Source organism: Polypterus senegalus, chromosome 9, assembly GCF_016835505.1.
Source record: "Polypterus senegalus isolate Bchr_013 chromosome 9, ASM1683550v1, whole genome shotgun sequence".
Lineage (NCBI taxonomy): Eukaryota > Metazoa > Chordata > Cladistia > Polypteriformes > Polypteridae > Polypterus > Polypterus senegalus.
The window spans coordinates 128,920,313-128,942,691 of NC_053162.1; the positions used below are offsets into that span (position 1 = coordinate 128,920,313).

General features: G+C 36.4%; 1 protein-coding gene across 1 annotated transcript in view; it reads left to right on the forward strand.

Annotated features, from left to right (window-relative positions):
• LOC120535778 (septin-7-like) overlaps positions 1–22,379 on the forward strand; it is a 113,386-nt gene that overhangs the window by 15,745 nt on the left and 75,262 nt on the right. Inside the window, exons 2-3 of the mRNA XM_039763837.1 lie at positions 7,243–7,342; positions 15,124–15,230. Of these exons, the coding sequence (XP_039619771.1) occupies positions 7,243–7,342; positions 15,124–15,230 (207 nt within the window). The remainder of the gene's footprint in view (positions 1–7,242; positions 7,343–15,123; positions 15,231–22,379) is intronic.

A 22,379-nucleotide genomic window follows, 5' to 3' on the forward strand; every position in this document is an offset into this window, starting at 1 on the left:
GTTATTCAATTCACACTTGCACTACGGCAGGTACACATTCTCGACATTTCCACTTTAATCTCGACATTTGTACTTTATTCTTGCCGTTTATCTTGAGATTAAATTCGATATGTTGACTTTATTCCCCTAGTTTGTCATTAAAGTAGAACATCATAAACAAAACTTCATCTTAAAAGGAATGTTTAATTTACTAGATTTTCTCAAAACCACGTCATAAGTTATATAGCAACATGTCGACTTTATTCTCATCTTAAGAGACATAATAAGCATCAAAATTAAAGTGGAAATGTCGAGAATAAAGTCAACATCTTAACTTTATTCACGACATGTTTTTTTTTCTTCACTGTGGCCCTAATACGCTTCCGTACAAAACCCTCAGCAATTCAGTCACAAAACTTTTTGCCAGGACACTGTGTGCTGCAAGGGTTTCTACACACTTTCTGCAATATGGACACAGGTCCAAATATGAGCAAATATAAGAACGGCAGATGGGACCACTTTAAACAGGAACCACAGTGACTGCTACAAGGATTTTTGCACACAGAACACACCTAATGCTTAAACAACTGTATGCTTATATATTGGTTTGCTATGTACTTTACAAGAAGAGAAATGCTGTACGCTCAGCCGCACTATACAGACTGCGCTGATGCTGTGAACATAGATTTCACTTCCTGACGCCTTTTTTCTGATATCTGACAGGCTGGTTTCACTACACTTTTTTTATTTATTTATTTATTTATTTTTTTTTTATTTTATGAGACCTCCTCTTGCCTGCCCACCTCCACATCCTCTTTGCTTGTGAACTGCCACTCCGCTCCCGCTATTAGCATGTACAGCCCCCTGTCGCCCGCCCACCTCTCCATACTCCTTGCAACTGTAATAAGCTGCTACACCCTCGCTATTACCATGTACAGCCCGCTCTTGAAACCCCACCTCACCATACTCTCTGCTCCGCCTCGACACCCGCTATTAGCTTTAGCAGTATTTGCCCACCCGCCCGCTCGTCCCTTGCCATCTGTGCAGATCATTAGATCTGCCTGTGCCTGCAGATCTGCGGCTGTCACCTCACAATGTCATGCGAGATGACAACCGGGCACTCAACTAAATTATCCGGGCAGAGCGCCTGGCTAAAAGACGCTAGGGAGAACACTGTGGATGGTGGAGACCACGTATTTGTATACAGGATAAACAAAATATTGTAGTTTAGCTCTGCTTCTTTCACCCTTTTTCACATTTTCAAAGATGAAAGCTTGTTTCTCTATCCAGAACCTAAAAGTACACAGCTACATGGGTAGTGAACAATTCTGTATAATAAATGGTTAACCCCTATCATACATAAAATGTATCAACCTGAACTTCTCAGACTTCCACATTATCAAACTTTGCCAATCTATGAATGATTGTTTTGCTTAAAAAGGGCTGCTAATCTTAAAATTGCAAATTGCATGACCAGCACTTGGTGCAACATCAAGGATTATGACAGTGAGAGAAGTGAGGGAATGCTTCAATCACATATGACCCTGTGATGAAACAAGGTGTGTTTTCTGAAAATTTTGGTATGTTACTGAGTTTCACAGAAATGCTTTTAGCCATTTCTTCGACATTGTAGCATTTGTAGCAAAATTTCATCTGTTTTTACAGACGATAATACAGCGGTAATGTTTTAAATGTGTATCACAAATACAATTTAATGAAACCTATTTGAAATTTTGTTCAGGACTGTGGATATCTGCTTATCCGGTTAAAAATTCAGGATTGTATAACTTAATAAAGCAGTAAATCCCACTGTGCTATCAAGTAAAAAAAAAAGGTTTTCATTATTAAACAAAGACTCATTGGGGAGGGTTTGGGGGTTATGGGGGATGGATAAACTGGCACAACACACACACCAGGCAGAACACACAGCAAAATGTTGAAAGGCATACTGGAGAAAACTGCCTCATGGAGCAACCCCCAACCAGCTTTTTCTAACACCTCCCTCCTAACAGAACCACATTAAGCCATTTATGAATACTAGAGCTGAAAGAGTTGTTGATATGAAATGTAAAAAGTTTGAAAATGGTAAGTTTGTACAATGAAGACTTCCAGATTGTAGGAGAGACAAAAGCAGGAGATTTACATTGAAGGGCTAAAAGCCACTTACAGTGGGGGAAATAAGTATTGAACGTGTCAAATTTATTGCCAGTAAATATATTTCCAGTGAGGCTATTCGCATAAAACTCTCACCAGATGTTATTATATCAAGAAAACCATAAGTGCAAATAATTCACAACATTAACTCTTTTAGGGCTAATTTGTTTTCTTTTATTCCAGGGCTGAATATTTTTCTAAAAAACTCTTTTCTAAAAAGCACTCAAAGCAATTATTTCACACATAGGTTGGGAGCATGTGCACACGTAAATCAACATAAAATACTTATGACAAATGTTACTCTGTTTTACAATATGTTCCTAGAGCTTCTACCACATGTAAATTCACTTATTGCATACCTGTTTGTTTCATCAGTCATGAGCTGAAAGGCACTTTCTGGAACAAAAAAAAACCAATCTGTAGTAGTCAGGTGGCTGGTAATCTGTAGTGTCAACTAGCACACTGTTTCATTTGAAGTCCAGTAGCCAGGTTTCCTCTAATGGATCTATGTCTGTGTAGTCCTCCCAGGGCAAATGTTGCCATAGGAGCATCAGCAACACAAGCGTATTTAGCACTATGATCATCTGGTTACTGATTAGCTCATGCTGGTACCCGACTTTCAAAATTGGAGTTCAATAAGTCAGAGGTCGATACAGCAATAATATGTAAAAAAATAAATAATACGCACTACGCACAGTATTTTGCTTTACGCATTCACTTCGCTTTCTCGCCAGACGATACTGCCATTGTAGACATTGTTTACTCTATGCTACTCACGGACATACAGGGATACTACGTCATGTCAACAGGTGTAATAGTTCTCTTTGCAAAGAAGGTCTACCTATAAAGTAACGGTGAGTTTTATCATTCTTTACAGATTTTATCGCCCTTTCCCCCGGGTGTCAACTTTAGTCAACATCTGCCATTAACCCTTTGTGTCGACAGAAGTCGACAACCGCCCTAAAAGAGTTAAAGGCCATAAATAAATGTATAAGTATTAAAGTGGAATGACGCGGGGAAAAAGCATTGAACACATTAATTTAATACTTGGTGGGAAAGGCTTTGTTTATAATGACAGCTTCAAGACGCTTCCTGTATGAAGAAACCGATTATGTGCATTGTTCGGGTGGGATTTTTGATACATTCTTCTAAAGTCCGGGGGGGTGGAGTCGGGGGTTGGTTCTTTTAGTTCCTTCCACAATTGCTGAATTGGATTTAAGTCAGGTAATTGACTGGGCCATTCAAACAATTAGATTTTCTTTCTCTGAAATCAACTGAGAGTTTCCTTTGCTGTATGTTTTGGATCATTGTCCTGCTGGAAGGTCCAGCCACGTCTCATCCTTATTATCCTGGTGGATGGCAGCAGATTCATTTCAAGAATCTCTCGGTACATGGCCCCATTCATTGTTCCTTCAATTACATGAAGTCTGCCAATACAATTGAATGAAAAACATCCCCACACCATGATGCTTTTACCTCCAAATTTCACTGTTGGTACAGTGTTTTTCGGGTGATGTGCAGTAACATTTCTCCTCCAAACACGGTGTGTAGTATGACAGCCAAAAAGTTCAACTTTCGTCGAAATGTTGTGTAGCAAACTTTTTAAACGAGCTTCAGCTTGCGTTTTCTTCAATAATGGAGTCTTACGGGGTGACCAGGCACAGAGGCCATGTCATTGGAGTGCACTGCCTATTGTTTTCCCTGTAACAATTGTACCTGCTTCCTCCAAGACATTCTGGAGCTCTTTCTGAGTGATCCTGTGCTCTTGGGCTACTCTTCTAACTATCTTTCTGACTCCCTGGTCAGAAATCTTGTGAGGAGGTCCTGTGTGTGGCCAGTTGATGGTAAAATATAAGTAATCATGCAGAAAGCTTTCCTTTAACTTATGGAGTGTGCTCAGGCAAGGCAATTTATTATTACAGGGTTGTGTGTGCCCTTTTTAAATCATAGTGATAACTGAAGTCACCCAAAGGAGCCTGATCAAACATTTAAATACTTTTGAAGGTTGGTGCTGATAATATAAACAGAAATTGACACACACATGTTCAAATTATGAGTAATTAAGGGAGCGTGTTCAAACCTGTAACATCTTTGATTGTAATCAATGTCTGTGTATAAATAGTATATTTAAATTCGTGCAGAGCTGCACTTACTTTGTTCTATACTGAGCCATGCCAAGAAACTTCAGCTGAAATGCAACGAAGTGGTGTTGCTGTTCAAGATGCACAATAAGGAAGTACTGGAACAAAAATGGGCTACACAGTCAAGTTGCAAGATAAAAACCTTTACTGTGCCCACACCACAAAACGACCTGTTTACAATGTGCCAAACAGTATCTACACAAACCTAAAAACTTCTGGAGTCCTTTGGAGTGATGAGACCATAATTGAACTGTATGGTCACAACCATAAATGCTATGTTTGGAGAGGATGCAACAAGACCCATGATGAAAGGTGTACCATCCCTACTGTGAAGCATGGAGGTGGATCTTGCTTGCATTTCAGCTGAAGTGCCTTGTGGGTTTTTCTTAGCATTTCAACAAATGTCATGTGGCAGTTGAGGCTGAAATCTTGGTTTGTCTACCTGACTGGCCATTGGTAACAACAGAACCCCTAACTTTCCACTTTTTCATCAGAGTTTGAACACTACTGACAGGCATTTTCAAATCTCTGGATATCTTTTTATATCCTTTTCCTGAGTTATACGGTTCAACAACCTTTTCTAGCAGGTCCTTTAACAATTCTTTTGTTTTCCCTATAGGACAGTATCCAGCAAAGTAAGTGTAGCTCTGCATGAATTTAAATTGACTATTTATACACAGACACTGATTACAATCAACGAATTTACAGTTGTGGACACTCTTGGTTAATTACCCTTAATCTGAACCTGTGTGTGTCAACTTGTGTGTATATTCTCAGCCCCAACATTAAAGGATATGTATACTTTTGATCTCACCCATTTGGGTAATTTCAGTTATTATGATTTTTAAAGGGCACACACAACTATGTGATAATATATTGCTTCACCTGTGCACACTTCCTAATTAAAAGGAAAGCTTTTTGCATGATTACTTATTTTCCAATGGGTAATATTTCACAAATTCTGCCAGGGTATGTAAACTTATGAGCAAGCTGTACTTTACAGAACATGGTCATTCGATATGTTATAGGTAGTACTGTGGAGTTTGTATTTTATTGAGGCCATCATGTAGTGGCTCAATAGTTGACTAGCCTGAGAATGACGTGCTGTGCTAACAGCTACAGTATGATCAATGGTTTTCTAATTAATTCTTACCATCCATTGTAAATAATGAACCCTTACTTGTGCACTGAATACTTGGTAAATGTTTGCATATTATCAGTATGTGTGTAAAAGTATGGTATTTATTATCCATACAGTACAGAGTACATTTATGTTAATTATAAGGTATTTTCTGGGGGTGGATACCTCATCTGGCATTTGATTGATGTTCAGAGGTTTATATCTGTTGATTGATGTGTCATATATTGATAGTATTTTCAGAATTGTTGCATCAGTGTGGCTTCCCTTATCTTTCACAAAGGACAGTGTCATAAACCTAAGACCAAAAATGGAAAGATGACATGTGCATAGCAAGATAAAAATATGTACATGTCCAAATTTTTTTAAATGTAGTAGTAAAATTAGGCTACATTGCCGTTTTGATTCCTGGAAACCCTTAAACAAAAATGGTCTAAGACAGTTTTAACAGCTGAATGAGTCAATAACATAAATTATTTACAAATTTAGAGGATCATGTGCTGAAATATGCAAGTGAATACAGCAAGTTAAAGGTTTTAGTAATGTACCAGCAACGTGGTGTGTGTGTTTTTTGTTTTGTGCCTATTAATTTCCATACAGGTATTAAGATCCGGATATACAGAAAACAGAACTTCCAAACGGTTTAAGTCATCAGTGGTGACTGTCTAAGATTGGTGCTGATACCATTGCTCTTTTTAATTTATTTAGCAACCCAGACTTTGAATTACTTAGTAACACGACAAGTCCATATAGAAAACTGGAATATTGCTTATAAATACAAGAATGGGTGATGGTAACCTGTCAGCAGCAAGCTTCAAAAATAATGTTTATGTTGAAACACCCTTTTTTATTGTCTATGCAGTGTGCAGAAGAATTTATTAAAGTGTTGTATTATGAAAACTGTGCAATATAAATCAATTCACATACTCTGAGCATATAATGTGACATTGCCACCATGTCTCAAAAAAGGTGGTTTACAAAGCCAGGTTACTTTTAAACTGTTATTTTATTGAAACTAAAATATTCACAGCACATTGAAAAGCTGTGGTGATATTAAGTAAACTTCCTGTTTAATAAAAATGAAGACATTGTGTTTTATGTTCTTCTCCCTTTGTTACGAGCACATGTTATTTAGAAAAAAATACATCCTGATGGTTTAATGCTCCTCATGAGAGGAATGTTAAGATGAAATAATTAAATAAAAAGACAATCTCACTGTAACTTTGGTTTGGGTGCCAAGTTGGCAGAGGTCTGCTAGTTTTAATATGTCCTGTTGGTGAAATTATTTTGGCAAAAATAATCGTCTGATTGGCTACTAAATATTTCCAGTTACAATAACTTTTGACAAAAGATTTATGAAAGATTTGTGTTATCATTAATATGGGTACTTTATAGAATAAAAAGGTGGACTGCACAAAGGATATAATTTGAGGTTTGTTTGGGATGTTGCACTGTTCTGACTGACCAAGGCATTCCCCACAATTTGGAGATAGCTTTTTACATAAGTAGGTTTAAAAATGGTTGGAACAAGTGCTAAGCGCGAAGTAGGAGTTTAATGTCTGTCTGTGTCCTCTATCAACAACATCAAACAAGTTTGTACCATGATTCTGATGAATTAATGAAACTGTTTGCCCTGGTACATCTTCAGCCATAAAAAGCAGGTCTTGCTTTGTGCTCTTCTTTGGTGCAAATTTAGTGGCCTTGTTTACTCTTAGAAAACTACAGAATTATCACAACAGTGCTGACAATTATTGACTTAACCTTGTAGTTATAAAGTTTAGTAATGCTATGATTAGTTGTGCAATTTATGTTACTTTCTCCTTATTTTAGCAGAGAAATCTGGATGGATATGTTGGATTTGCTAATCTTCCAAACCAAGTATACAGGAAATCAGTTAAAAGAGGCTTTGAGTTCACCCTAATGGTTGTGGGTAAGTGTCTTCTGTATGTACAAATTCTTACAGATGTTTTGTAGTGGATTGTTAATGCAAATGAGAGCTCCAAGTAGACAGTCTTTGAAAACAGTATTAGCAGAATACCCGCGCTTGGCAGCAGAGAAGTAAAAAGAAAAGGAAACATTTTAATAATAACGTAGCATGATTAACAACGTAATTGTTTTGTTGTTGTCGTATGAGTGTTGCTGGTGTGTGTGTGTGTGTGTACACACATACATACATCCATAGACACATCCATAGACACATATACTATGGGGTGCCAAACAGGCAAATACATTGATTTTCTGAATATATAAAGTCGGTGTCAGAATATATAAAGTCAAAACTTTAATATACACTCACCTAAAGGATTATTAGGAACACCATACTAATACGGTGTTTGACCCCCTTACGCCTTCAGAACTGCCTTAATTCTACGTGACATTGATTCAACAAGGTGCTGAAAGCATTCTTTAGAAATGTTGGCCCATATTGATAGGATAGCATCTTGCAGTTGATGGAGATTTGTGGGATGCACATCCAGGGCACGAAGCTCCCGTTCCACCACATCCCAAAGATGCTCTATTGGGTTGAGATCTGGTGACTGTGGGGGCCATTTTAGTACAGTGAACTCATTGTCCTGTTCAAAAAACCAATTTGAAATGATTCAAGCTTTGTGACAGGGTGCATTATCCTGCTGGAAGTAGCCATCAGAGGATGGGTACATGGTGGTCATGAAGGGATGGACGTGGTCAGAAACAATGCTCAGGTAGCCCGTGGCATTTAAACAATGCTCAATTGGCACTAAGGGGCCTAAAATGTGCCAAGAAAACATCCCCCACACCATTACACCACCACCGCCAGCCTGCACAGTGGTAACAAGGCATGATGGATCCATGTTCTCATTCTGTTTACGCCAAATTCTGACTCTACCATTTGAATGTCTCAACAGAAATCGAGACTCATCAGACCAGGCAACATTTTTCCAGTCTTCAACTGTCCAATTTTGGTGAGCTCGTGCAAATTGTAGCCTCTTTTTCCTATTTGTAGTGGAGATGAGTGGTACCGGTGGGGTCTTCTGCTGTTGTAGCCCATCCGCCTCAAGGTTGTGCTTGTTGTGGCTTCACAAATGCTTTGCTGCATACCTCTGTTGTAACGAGTGGTTATTTCAGTCAAAGTTGCTCTTCTATCAGCTTGAATCAGTCGGCCCATTCTCCTCTGACCTCTAGCATCAACAAGGCATTTTAAGCCCACAGGACTGCCGCATACTGGATGTTTTTCCCTTTTCACACCATTCTTTGTAAACCCTAGAAATGGTTGTGCGTGAAAATCCCAGTAACTGAGCAGATTGTGAAATACTCAGACCGGCCCGTCTGGCACCAACAACCATGCCACGCTCTAAATTGCTTAAATCACCTTTCTTTCCCATTCTGACATTCAGTTTGGAGTTCAGGAGATTGTCTTGACCAGGACCACACCCCTAAATGCATTGAAGCAACTGCCATGTGATTGGTTGATTAGATAATTGCATTAATGAGAAATTGAACAGGTGTTCCTAATAATCCTTTAGGTGAGTGTATAAGGTCACTCCCGAATATATAAAGTCAAAACCTGAATATATAAAGCCTAGTTAGATTTAGTCATCATTGCATAACTATTTCTTTACTATAGAAATTTAAAGACTAAATTCAACTTCCATTCCTACCAAAGATATTTCTGGGGACTAAATTGAATCTACTTATATCCAAATTCGAGCTATTGAGCGTGCCTGCCTGCCTGAATAAGTCACCCTCGCTTCGCTCTTACTTTTTTACGTTCATTTAATCATGGCTAGTGGCGGAAAATTTATAAAATGGAAGGAGGATTACACTGAGTATGGCTTTACCAAAACAATTATTGATGGCGAATCGATTATTCATAAAGATTCAATCGGTGATCTGTTTGTCTTTGTTAACCTCTTATTTTTTCATACTTCTTCTCAAACCAATTGGGTGCGAGGCTAAAATGAATCGGGGAAACGCTGATCAATGTAATCAGTTTACCAGGAAATCATGCATTGACAGATTGCTTGGAATTGAAAGTGTGATTAAATGCATTATTTTTTAACGCGTTATGGAGCACATGCATCGAAGCTTCTCAGCTGTGCTTGTGCTAAGAAAAGGAAAGATTTTAAAAATAACATAACACGATTGTCAATGTAACCTTTTGTAAGTAGTGCCTGGAGGATTCAGTGTGGAGAAACTCTACAGACAGCGTGTGTATTAACTTGTGGATTTTTCTGTGAGTATTTGGTAGGAGCGTCACAAAGTCACTTCTGTAAGACTGCGTCAGCTGCGGAGCTCAGCTCAGAGCGAAATGAGGTGAATGGGAGGGAAGATGATGACGTGACTCCCCCACCCGCCTTAACTGTCAATCCCCCACAAACACAGTCTCTCAGAATTTGCATAAGCACAGCCTTTTACCTGGAATTTTAACTTAGTTACAAAGTGATCAAAACTCTCGTTTATATCCTGCGTCCTCTCATTAAACTTGTATCCCGCATTATCCGTGGGCATGACAAGCGGCAGCGTGTCTATGAACTTAATTTAAACTTTAGGTTTACACCGTGCTTTGTTTCTGAAGTAGCTGCACTCATGAATATGGTTGTATATGTAACTCGCTTGCTTATTATTGTTTCGCTGCCTTCTCAATTATATAATGCATGTTTTCTTCAGCGCTTTTTGGAGGACTTCCTGGTTTTCTACGTACTGCGTTGACAGTCAGTTCACGTTATTACGTGGGAGGCGTGATGATGTCACACGAAACTCCGCCCCCCACGGCTTTCGAGCTCAACTCCATTACAGTATATGGAGAAATATATCTTCCAGTTATGACCATTACGAGTAGAATTTCGAAATGAAACCTGCACGACTTTTGTAAGTAAGCTGTAAGGAATGAGCCTGCCAAATTTCATCCCTCTACGTACACGGGAAGTTGGAGAATTAGTGAGTCAGTCATTCAGTCTCCGTCTCAGTCAGTCAGTCAGGACTTTGCCTTTTATTAGTATAGATTTAAAAAAAATACATTGATAGCTAGTTAAAGAGTAAGACCTACATTTAGCAACGGTTGTTGTAAATTCTCAGCACCAAAAGGACAGATTCATGATTTATAGTACTACAGGTTGAGGGATGCTCACAAAATTGAAGATCACATTTTTTTTTCTTCTTAAGATAGCCAGATTCTCCTTGAGTAAGTGCACTTGTCCAAAAGTCAATAAAATGCCAAGAAAGAACGGTACTGCAGTGTCCTGTAAACATTTACAATAGTTAAAAGATTTTACATTAATAAACATGATACTGTTTTGTGTGATCAAATTTTCATTGAATACATTTCAAAAAAGAAGCAAAGCATTTTCAAAATTTCAAACAAGATAAAAATGACAATAGTAACTCCTGTAACACTCCTGCGAACCACCCTATAGGTGTTATATTTGTATGAGGTAGTGTACTTGTTCCAAGGACTCTGACACTGTCACACATTCACAAGTCAGTAAAATGCAAGTAGAGAAAGTAGTGTAATCTAATTACAGTAACATATACATATGGGCTTTCTCAACATTTTCCATGGCAACCTACTCAGTGACTTTCAATGTTGAGCTTGACACCCCAACATTAGATGTGGAGGAACTAGCTGGAGTGAGGGACCATTTATGAGTATGTTTCTTCTAATGATTTGCCTTTTAAACTTCAGAATAATAAATAGCTTATATCATATTTAAATTTTTCATTGTTGATAACAATATATGTACCAAACTAATTGAAGATAGATCTAAAAAGTTTTTTTTTTTTTTTTTTTACACCATTTTAACAAGGTTTACTGACAGCTTTCAAAGAAATAGCACCATGCTTAAACGAGCATGATGGCTTTTTTCCATGAAAGGCATCCAAGTAAAGAGACAGTGAGTTCAGCATTGGAATAACTGCTGTTCATGTTGTTATAACTAGTGCCATAGAAGCAAATAGAATGTGGCTTGGCAAACCAAAACTATACAAACTGATAATGTTTGATGTGTAATTTCAGGTGGCCCAATAACTTACAGTTGCATTCGAATCTTCCTCTGCATGGGGCCAGGCAGCCTTCCTTTCTCAATATAATGAAAGAAAGAAAGGTTTACTTTTTAATTGAACTTTGTTAGTCAATAATCAACAAATCATTTACATCATCATACATAAAACAAAGAAAAACCTAACACTCCCCAAAAAGAAACCAATCTCTAATTCATATTTCAAGTAAGAAAAATCAACTCATTATCCTCAACTCTACAACTTGCTTCGTGAACACACCATATTTCCACAAAATAATTTACATTTGTTATTATCATGTCACATTGCCTATTTGACTTGACCTTATCTTTGCTCGACATTTAAACAGCCAGCTTGGCCTGTTCAATGAGGAAATTCCCACTTTGACATTCCCCCATAATTATTCTTATTTCTGGTAACACCATAAATAATACACAATTGCTGAAAGAAACTCTGGGGAGGGGGAGCCTTGCCTTATACTGATCTATCTTTTTTTGATATAGTTCTGGACCAATGGGTTCATGCAACCCCTTCTGTTCATCCAATCCTGATTCTGCCACAATTCACTTCCAGTGACCAACAGAATAAGATTATTTTTGTCCCTTCCTGGGCCATTGATTGATTGAGCAGCTCATGCACAACTCCCTTCCCGGCTCAGCTACTTTAAAGTGTGTGTGTATTAAACATGAAAGAATGGAGATAATGAAACAATGAAGTTTGGTCCATGGTGCATTCCTTATTAATGAAAGCTGGTTTGTCTAGCTTCCTGACTATTTTTAATGTTACAAATAAAGACATACAAGAAGTTTATGTGCTAGATATCACTTATTTTAAATTCCACCACAACAGAGAGAAGGAAAAAAAGAAGACTGGCAACATCTGCTGAATGTCAGGCAGCAGGCAAACATGAAGGCTTATAGGCACATGAGACAATATCCAGGATGCATATGAAAAGAGAGAACAACAGAGAAATGCATGCTGACAGACAAGCACTATGTTGGAAAGTTAAATCACCAAAAGAATCCCTGTGAATCTGTATTAGTTCTCATGATGAAAACAAAATGTAGTGTACTGCCAAAACAGAAAGGTTCATCGTGCTCTAAACATCCCCCTTTTGTGTGCTTATTGCAAACAATGCTATAAAGCCACATTTTCTCTCTCAGTACTCTATGCTTCCCACTAATATTAAAAGTGTTTGTTCTCCATACAAGTTCAAGTTCTTTTCCTGTCCTTTTTACTGTTTCATCTTGACTCTCAACCATTTTTCGTTTGGTGTTTCATTGTTTTATTTCCTTATGCAGAGTGATTTGACATGAAACATGTTTCAGCACCTTAAGTTCAAGTGCAGTACATGTCTGCTTAAGTGCAGTGATAGCCACGGTGCATCAGCCATACACAAAGCAGTAGCTCTCTGTTATTAATATAGTGCAAAGATTTTATGTGTGAGTCATTTGGTATTTCACTATCCTGTAGTTAATTTAAATTTTCATAAAGTAGTAAATATTCCTAGCATATCATGAAATTTATAGAAGCTGGAGAAAAGAAATGTAATGTTAACCCAAATGATTCTGTTACATCTGACCATAAAAGAAGCTTGTGTAGAGTGTGTAAGAGTTACTGCCAATAGAGACCTGCAAAAATCTGTTGTCAAGGGAATGTGTCTTTAAAGATTGGGTTAGATTGGCTCATGGAGTTGTGCATATGGAACCATCAATGACCAAACAAAATTATCCATATGGGACACAAACCAATAATTCAGGCTCCCAAATTTTCACATCAATTTTAGATAGCCGTTTTGTTGATGACATTATGAAACACACAAAATAAGATGTTGCATATTTTGCATAGAATTTAAATAATTGTGCAATGTTTAATCAGCAGTGTCTGTGTATGTTGTTTCTCTCAAATTTGTAACATATAAAAAAAATTCATAGATTGCAAAAGTAAGTCATAACACCCATTAGACTTCCAAGGAAAATGCAGAACAACCTATCCCCATGCAGTGTTAATTTGTAACTTTGTTCTCTATTCTTTTCTAAACTGAAATCTTGTGAACATCTGTTACTTGCCTCAGTGCTGTTTGTAGTCATGGGCCAGATGCTTAATAGCAAACAATATCCAAATATTGAAAAAAATTAAATTACTTGTCTTATCCAATCCAAATATCATTTATCCAATCATATACTCACAACTTCCCAAAGACATACTTTTTACTAAAGATATTGTTATCTGGGCTATTTCCAAAAAATCAACTCATGCATGACACTGTTCAAATAAAATCGTGGAAGGAAGTAACTGGAGGAAATCACTGAATATACTGCTGGAGTGCGTAAGCTCCCCATGGGCAATAACACGGCGTGGATTTTAAAACTTAGCTGCTAGATTCATGAGAGAACAGTGCTAACCGCTGTGCCACCTACTTAATATTCTAAATCCTGCTTAACCTTGTTCAGAGTTGCAAAGGACTGGTGACTATCTTGGCAGCTCTAGGTTGTTTTAAAACAATAAATGTGAATTAAGGTTTTTTTGTTTGTATTGTCACAAAATTACAGTAATGAAGTTATATTTGCAATTGACATTTTATTCAAGAATCTATAATGATGTACTGAAATATTTTACTGAATATTATTTATAATACTCTGTAAAGTTTTTATTGAAGTATAATTGATATCTAACAGATTCTTAGTCAATAAACACTCTTAGATATTATACAGGATTCATGTAATGAATGCACTTTTGATTTGAGCACATTGGTCTTTTTCAAAGAATGAGCGGAGCGACCGGCACAGTAGAGGGAAAACTGGATTTGCATGTGAACAGACCTATTTGCATGTTATGAACACACAACTGGAGGACTTGATATGTGGATTATGCAACATGAGTAAAGTTATATTTTTTTCATGAATGCTTTTGATATTGTTTACAGTTTTAGTGTTGTTCACCATAGGCTGCCATTCAGTCAGAAACAGTGTTGTCTCCATTCTCCATGAAAACATGAGATTAAAGTTTTTTTCTTGGACATCGCTACAAACCATATGGGGTAAAAACCTACTAAAAATATATATATATATATATATATATATATATATATATATATAGAATTTTTGGATGGACTATTCCATTAAAGCAGCAGAAGGACCAAGATGTGACAGATGTTTGCTCAATCTTCTGCAATTGTTTGTACCAGTAGCATCATGTTTAAGCTGCTGGTGTGGACATGATTCTGCTGTAGGCTCGTTAACTTCTGTTGAGGATCTGTTTGCCCTCAGGAATGGCTATTGTACAAGCATTAAATTACTTTTTTGAGTCTGTAGATTTAAAGTTAATCTGGGAAAAAAGCTTGATGCCTGTTTACTATTGTGCAAAAAACATGGATGATGCAAGGTTTATTTGAGGATTGGTTCATCAATTGCTACATAACCTCATTCAAGCATTGTCTGGAAAAGGGCGTACCAGTACTGTATGCTTGAAATAATGGTAAGGGGCAACTCCTTGCTTATTGAACAATTTCCTTAATGATCTAGTTGTAGGAACTAAGTGAGGAGTGTCTGTATTGCTTTAAACACTAAACAAGTAATGCTACAAGTTTTTTAAATTTCAAATATTAATATTAATAAGCCTGTGTAATGGAATACTGTCATCATTGACATGTAACAAACAACTTCTCTTGAGTTTAACCTAATGTGTTGCATTTAACTTAATTTTTTGTTTCTTCAGGTGAATCTGGCCTTGGGAAATCAACTTTAATAAATTCTCTGTTCCTTACTGATTTATATTCCAAGGAATATCCAGGTCCCTCTCAGCGGATTAAAAAGACTGTTCAAGTAAGCAAATATGTTAGCAAATAGATAGATAGCACTTTATTTGTGCCTTTGGATTTTGTCTTTTAACATAAGCTTAATAAATAAATTTTATGACCAACAACAATCCCTCTCAAATACACACCAGGAAATCTAAATGGAAAGAAACTAAAAAGAAAGGAAAAACTCTCTTGGCAAAAGATGAGATGAACAGACATAAAAAGGAGCCCTAGTAGCGCTTTACACTTCTGTTGAATAATATGTTTTCAGTCAAAACTGCATTTCCCCAATACCTCTTTTCCTTTTAATTTCTAAGGATCATTACATTAAGTTATGATATATTTTTGGCCCATTTTAATTTTCATGTAGTTAAATACATTTAAAAAAAAGAGTAAAAAGCATATCAGGTGAGCTGATTTATATTTTTGTATTAATTAAAGTGAAATTATAAACATTCTTGTTCATCATAGTGCCAGAAAGGGATAATGTGTTGTATGTTGTTTGGACTTGCATGTAGGAATTTCACTGTATTATACATAGTAGCACTACTACATTTAAAAATGCTATATTTTCAGTGTACAGTAATCCCTCCTCGATCGCGGGGGTTGCGTTCCAGAACCCCCCGTGATAGATAAAAATCCGCGAAGTAGAAACCATATATTTGTATGGTTATTTTTATATATTTTAAGCCCTTATAAATTCTCCCACACTGTTAACATTATTAGAGCCCCCTAGACATGAAATAACACCCATTAGTCAAAAGTTTAAACTGTGCTCCATGACAAGACAGAGATGACATTTCTTTCTCACAATTAAAAGAATGCAAACATATCTTCCTCTTCAAAGAAGTAAACGTCAGGGGCAGAGAATGTCAGAGAGAGAGAGAGAGAGAGAGCGCGAGAGTAAAGCAAACAATCAAAAAATCAATATGTGCTTTTAAGTATGCCGAAGCACTGCGATAAAGCGGCATTTTGTAGAGGAGCGTCCGTATCCTCTAGGCAAACAGCCCCTCTGCTCACACCCCCTCCGTCAGGTGCAGAGAAAGTCAGAGAGAGTGAGAGAGAACGAGAAAAGCAAACAATCTAGCACCGCTCGGAAAAGCACATCGTATATCATTGAGGAGTTTTATTTAATATGTAATTCATGCTCTGATTGGGTAGCTTCTAAGCCATCCGCCAATAGCGTCCCTTGTATGAAATCAACTGGGCAAACCAACTGAGGAAGCATGTACCATAAATTAAAACACACATTGTCCGCAGAAAACCGCGAACCAGCGAGAAATCTGTGATATATATTTAGATATGCTACATTTAAAATCTGCAATGGAGTGAAGCCGCGAAAGTCGAATCGCGATATAGCGAGGGATCACTGTAGTGAACACATTAAGTGCCCCTTTCCCAAAAAGAAACAAGAAGAAAGACAATTATAGGTGTAAGTGTATAATGAAATATTATTAAAATGGCCAGAAAGTGGCCATGTGTGTGTTCAACATTTAGAGTCATTTAAAAAAGTAAATTCACCCAGCTATTCATAAATAGCACAGCAAGTGCAATAAGGGTGCCTTACATGGTAGCATTTTTGAATTCATTTATGAGTTGCTGACTGAATTTACTTTTTTTTTCTTTTCTGATTTTAAGTAGTACAATATATTTTGGACCCATTGTAGTATTATGGACAAAGTGGCTTTCTTTCATCTGAGAAGAAAAATTAATTTGTATGGTATAGTAAGGGTTGTTTAGTATAGTAAGTTATGTCCAGCAGGGAGCTTTAACTGTATAGATGGATCAGATTCAGTGCTGGGAATTGCACTTTGAAACATCATTCTGTTTACACTGCCATCTCACAAGTACATTGCATTAACAGCAACACAAGTCACTCATGACACACATAACAATTGTATGCTTGTATTAAAGAATCCCTCAGTGATACGGTGTAATTCTTGATAGTCAAGAGTGATGTTTTTGGTGTACTAATATAAACTGAATTTCTCCTTGTCTGGCAAAAATTAAAGAACAGTACATTTATTACCTGAGAATTAGATTATACTGTAAATCCTTGTTCTGGATTATCTAATTATGTATTTTTATTAAAGTAAAGGTATAGTTTTGAAATTCTTTTATCAGTAGTTAGATATTGTGAGACAGGGAGATATGACCTAAAATAAGTATTATGGTAATTTCTAATACATTTATAATGATAAATTTAGCAAATTTTTTTAAAAACCTTAGTTCAAAACATTTTTCAACCTTAATTTGTCATGGCTCCTTGAAAATATATCAGACTCTTTCAATTTCATGCAAAAATGACATGCACATCTAAAATAATGGTTTTAAAACATTTAATAATTGACTGATCTAAATTTTGAACAAAGAAAATGTTTCATGTCCCATTTTAGCTTTCAAAGTTAATAAAACATCCTCCAATATGTTATTCTTTCAGTGTTCATGCAGCACTTACAGACATGTTTTCTCTAAGTCCTTAGCAAGGAACACCAGTGTGTTATTCTGTTCTGGTTTCAGGCAGGACCTGTGTTCTATAACTGTACTTCCACCTGAAATAAAAACTCACTGCGATGAAGGGGTAAAGGCTGGTATGCACTGTATGTATTTATGCTGTTTTGCTTAGAGTATGTGGGGGTTTACAGAATGTTATGTTTGTAAATGATCTTTCAGGATCAATGGAATAATTAACTGCATTTTTTTTTTTGGAAATAGCTTTACAACCCTTTCCAGTTTCATAGACATTAAAAATCATTTTTATGAGGGCCACAATTTTTTTTTTCTATCGCAGCATTGTTCCAACCAGATTCTGTTTTTAATTTAACTCTTGGGCTAATTAAGTGAACTGTTATTTCCCCAAGTTCTCTGTTTTTGGAACAATATAGAAATTAGAAAACTAAGTTTGGTTAAAAACAAATGTGCCAAGCAGTTATATAGGAATAATGTATTTTTTTTTCTTTTTAACAATATTTCCATCTTGATTTCATTGTACTTTTCTAGGTGTTCTAATTGTTTAATTAATCCTTTATTTACTAATTCTGTTTGCCTGGGTATCTGCTGTGCTCGTTTTAAATTGTCGTTAATAAGATACAACGAAAGGGGAAAACTGCACAGTGAAAGTGCAAAATATAATGAAATCAACAATAGAGAGTTAAGCATTTAAATCTATAGCAAAAGCAGAAATATTTCTAAATTTTTTATAAATGTAAAAATCATGCTGTTGTGCTTTTCTGAATGTCGAATAAAAGAAAAAAAAACAGCAAATTAAGTGATATCAGTGTGTTACCAGGTGTTGTCACCGAGTATGAATCAACAAAACAAAAACCTGCACCCACAGTGGGTCCCCATGACCGAGTTTGAGAATGCCTGCTGTAATGAACTTCTAATCAGATGCACATTATTCTAATTTGACAAATATGATGCTGTAATAAAAGTAGGGTTGTACTAGCATTCTCCACACAAGAAAAGTGCATTTCTGTTGATTTAAATGGTAAACATGAGTGATGTGCTCAGTTCTTTTCTTTTCAGAATTTTTTCAAAGTAGATTACCTTTTTCAGTATTATTGAAATGATTATGAAACATACTTTTCCCAAAAATATATATTAAAAAAAAAAAAAACAAAACAAAACCAAAATAAACAAAAAACAGCAAACTATTTGGAGTGTACATACTTTTTCACAGCAAGTAGCAGAGGTTAGGGACTCAGTCACATGACTTGAAATGTACATGAGTCTTAATATTTTTGACTATATGATAGTATTTAAAAATGATTTAACACTATAATTATTAGTTTTCAAATTGCATTCTCCTTATTTACATTTTTTTTAAATATACTCGAAGTACTCAATAGCTGCGTAAGTCAATCAGGACTAATCAACCTATTGGAGGGCAACAACAATTAATGGATCAGCACTGGGGATTATCAATTTTGGCTATTGTAAATTTACTGCAGACTTTACTGCAAACATTTGCGTGGCTGTTGATAAGATCTGAGGGTCAAAAATTATCAATGCAACATTGTCTTCAAGCTATGTTATTTCAAGATTCATAAAGAATTATATGCTGTCTAGAGCGCTGGCAGCAAACACTGTAATTGATTTCATTGTTCCAACTAATGTACCACTTTAATCACTGAACCCTCCGTCTATCTCCTTGGCTGAATGCCAACTCTGTTAACCTCAATTCACGCTGTCCTTCTGTAACCCCCAACCATGCTCTTCTGCAAAGATTTAGAGTCACACACTCTCCACATAGGGTGTGAGTGCAACTCACAGTCCACTTGTTTTCCCATCTCTGTGAACTGCCAGTCCAAGTGAGAATCTTTCCCGCTGCCAAGCCAGCTAAAAGGAGGCTCCAGAGAAGAGCAACATAAGTGCTTTAGCATATGCAGTAAGTAATGTGCAAGGCTACTGGTGCTATGGTGAGCATCAAAGCCCCATCTGTAGCTTACAATTGTTAGATGATTTTTTAGAAGGTGGAAGGTTTACATTGTTACCTGAATCGGAAGAATGATGTTTAGTTGGCTAGGATGTTTATATCCTTAAATGAAGTGATGACTGTGTTAAGATTGTTTTAACTCTGTAACACATTGGCTGCAAGTCAGTTGGAGAGCTTTCACTCATGACACTCATGTTGTTTCATTATAACATGGCAACCTTTTAATGGAAGATGCAATAATCTTGCCTAACAAAAACAAACATTACTGAAGCTAAACACTGCCAAGGGTATACATCACTCGATTAACTGCCAGTCTCCATTAACCATCAGGGCAAAAAAAAACAAAAAAAACTCTCCCTTGTGCGTGTACAGTGTCAGTCAGTTAGGTACCTTCAGTTTATTATTTCATAGCTTTTCTCTTTTGATACAACCATCTACTATACATTTTTTATGGCCGATAAATCTATGCATGTAGTGTTGGAATTGTCACAAAAACTTGAAATTATTAAAAGTTTACAAAACGGCGAAAGTACTTCAAGTATTGCTTCAGTTTATGGAGTAGGGAGAACAACAGCAAACAATATAAAACGTCATGCCGACAAAATTGAAAAACGTGTTGAAAACGAAAACCACTCATGGTAATGTTATTTTGTATTAATGTTAATGTTCTTCTGTATTGCAATTTTCATTTTAAGTTCTGTTTTATTATGTTTTGTTAATATATTGTAAAATGCAGGCGGCTTGTCATGTACTGTGAGGGAGCAGAAAAGGTGGAATGAATGCTGTAAGTGGTGGGACTGAGTGAATGGCTTCTGTTCTGGAAGGGACGGACATGTGTGATAAGAGAAGTTAGGAGAAAAAGGAGGGTGCAGTTGAAGGAAGTTTTGAGTACGGTTCCAGGAAACGATAATCAGGAGTGTTTGCGGCATAGAGAAAGACAGAACGTGAGTGTCGGGAGATAAACTGATTGGTAGGGAATGCTTTCTTTTATTGTTTTGGAGGTGTGCTCCATATTCCAAATAACGGAGTAGGAGACAGGGCACCATTTGTTACAGAACGAAGACTCAAACCCCAGTACCTCAGAGTTGTTTTTGCTTATTACAATGGTTGTTACAATAATATATGAATTAATTAACAAAATATAATTTAGTATTTAGTGCTGGGCAGCGATTAAATTTTTTAATCGAGATAAATTGCATGATTGTTTGCGATTAATTGCCGACAATCAAAACAATCACATTATGTGCAAAATTCAATAATGAACTCAAAAGTAGTGTATTGCATGTATTTGGTTTGCAAACACTTTAAACAAATATGGTGCTTTTTAACAACAGTATTCCCTTTACATAGTAGCAGTTAAAATATTTCTTGTAAATCTCAACTTAAACATTAATGTAATTAAATCAAATATAAAACAAAAGCCATTTGCCACTGCCAGGGCATTAACATTTTATCTAGTTTCTTATAGAAAAACAAGTTACCCTCAGAGTGCAGAGCTACAATCACAACCTTATAACAGGCACTTTCTGAGCAAAAGCAAGTTAATATTTATAAATCTGTTTTCTTTTCTATCTGAAGCAGATACCAGCAGAAACATTTTCTTTTATCAGGGAGCAGTATAAACAACAACAACAACATTTATTTATATAGCACATTTTCATACAAATAATGTAGCTCAAAGTGCTTTACATGATGACAAATGACAAAATAAATAAGAGAATAGAATTAGGGAACACTAATTAACATAGAAGAAAAGTAAGGTCTGATGTCCAGGGAGGACAGAAAAAACAAAAAAAAATAAACTCCAGATGGCTGGAGAAAAAAAATTAAATCTGCAAGAGTTCCTAGGCCACGAGACCGCCCATCCCCCTCTGGGCATTCTGCCTAACATAAATAACCTCACAATCAGTCCTCAATGTATTCAGGGTTCACATGAAGAACTTGATGATGACGGTCATGTGGACTTCTGGCGTTTAATCCATCAATTTAGGGATATCACAATGTTTTGATCAGGTGGTGGTGGCTCAGATTGCCACCACAGAAAACCGGAAAAAAGAACAAAAGAGAAAATAGGGGTAAGTACAGATTATGGAGGAATGATATTGATAATGAAATGCATATACAGAGTATTAGGATTAAACTAAAATGAAACTATGAGAAAGCCATGTTAAAATGAGTTTTTAACAGTTTTTTTTTTAAGTGCTCCACCTTCTTAGCCTAGAATTCCTATTGGCAAGCTATTCCAGATTTTAGGTGCATAACAGCAGAAGGCCGCCTCACCACTTCTTTTAAATTTAGCTCTCAGAATAATAAGCAGACACTCATTTGAGGATCTAAGGTTACAATTTGGAGTGCAAGGTGAAAGACATTCTGAAATATAGGATGCAGCGAGATTATTTAAGGCTTTATAAACTATAGGCAGTATTTTAAAGTAAATTCTAAATGACACAGGTAACCAATGTAGTAACATCAAAAGTGGAGAGATGTGCTCAGATTTTCTTTTTCTAGTTAAGATTCTAGCAGCTGCATTCTGCACTAGTTGCAATTGATTGATGTCTTTTTTGGGTAGTCCTGAGAGTAGTGCGTTACAGTAATCTAGCTGACTGAAAACAAAAGCGTGAACTAATTTCTCAGCATCTTGCAATGTTATAAGAGGTCTAACTTTTGCTATACTTAAGTGGAAAAAATGCTGTCCTAGTAATCTGATTAATATGTGATTTTTAAAATTCAGGTCAG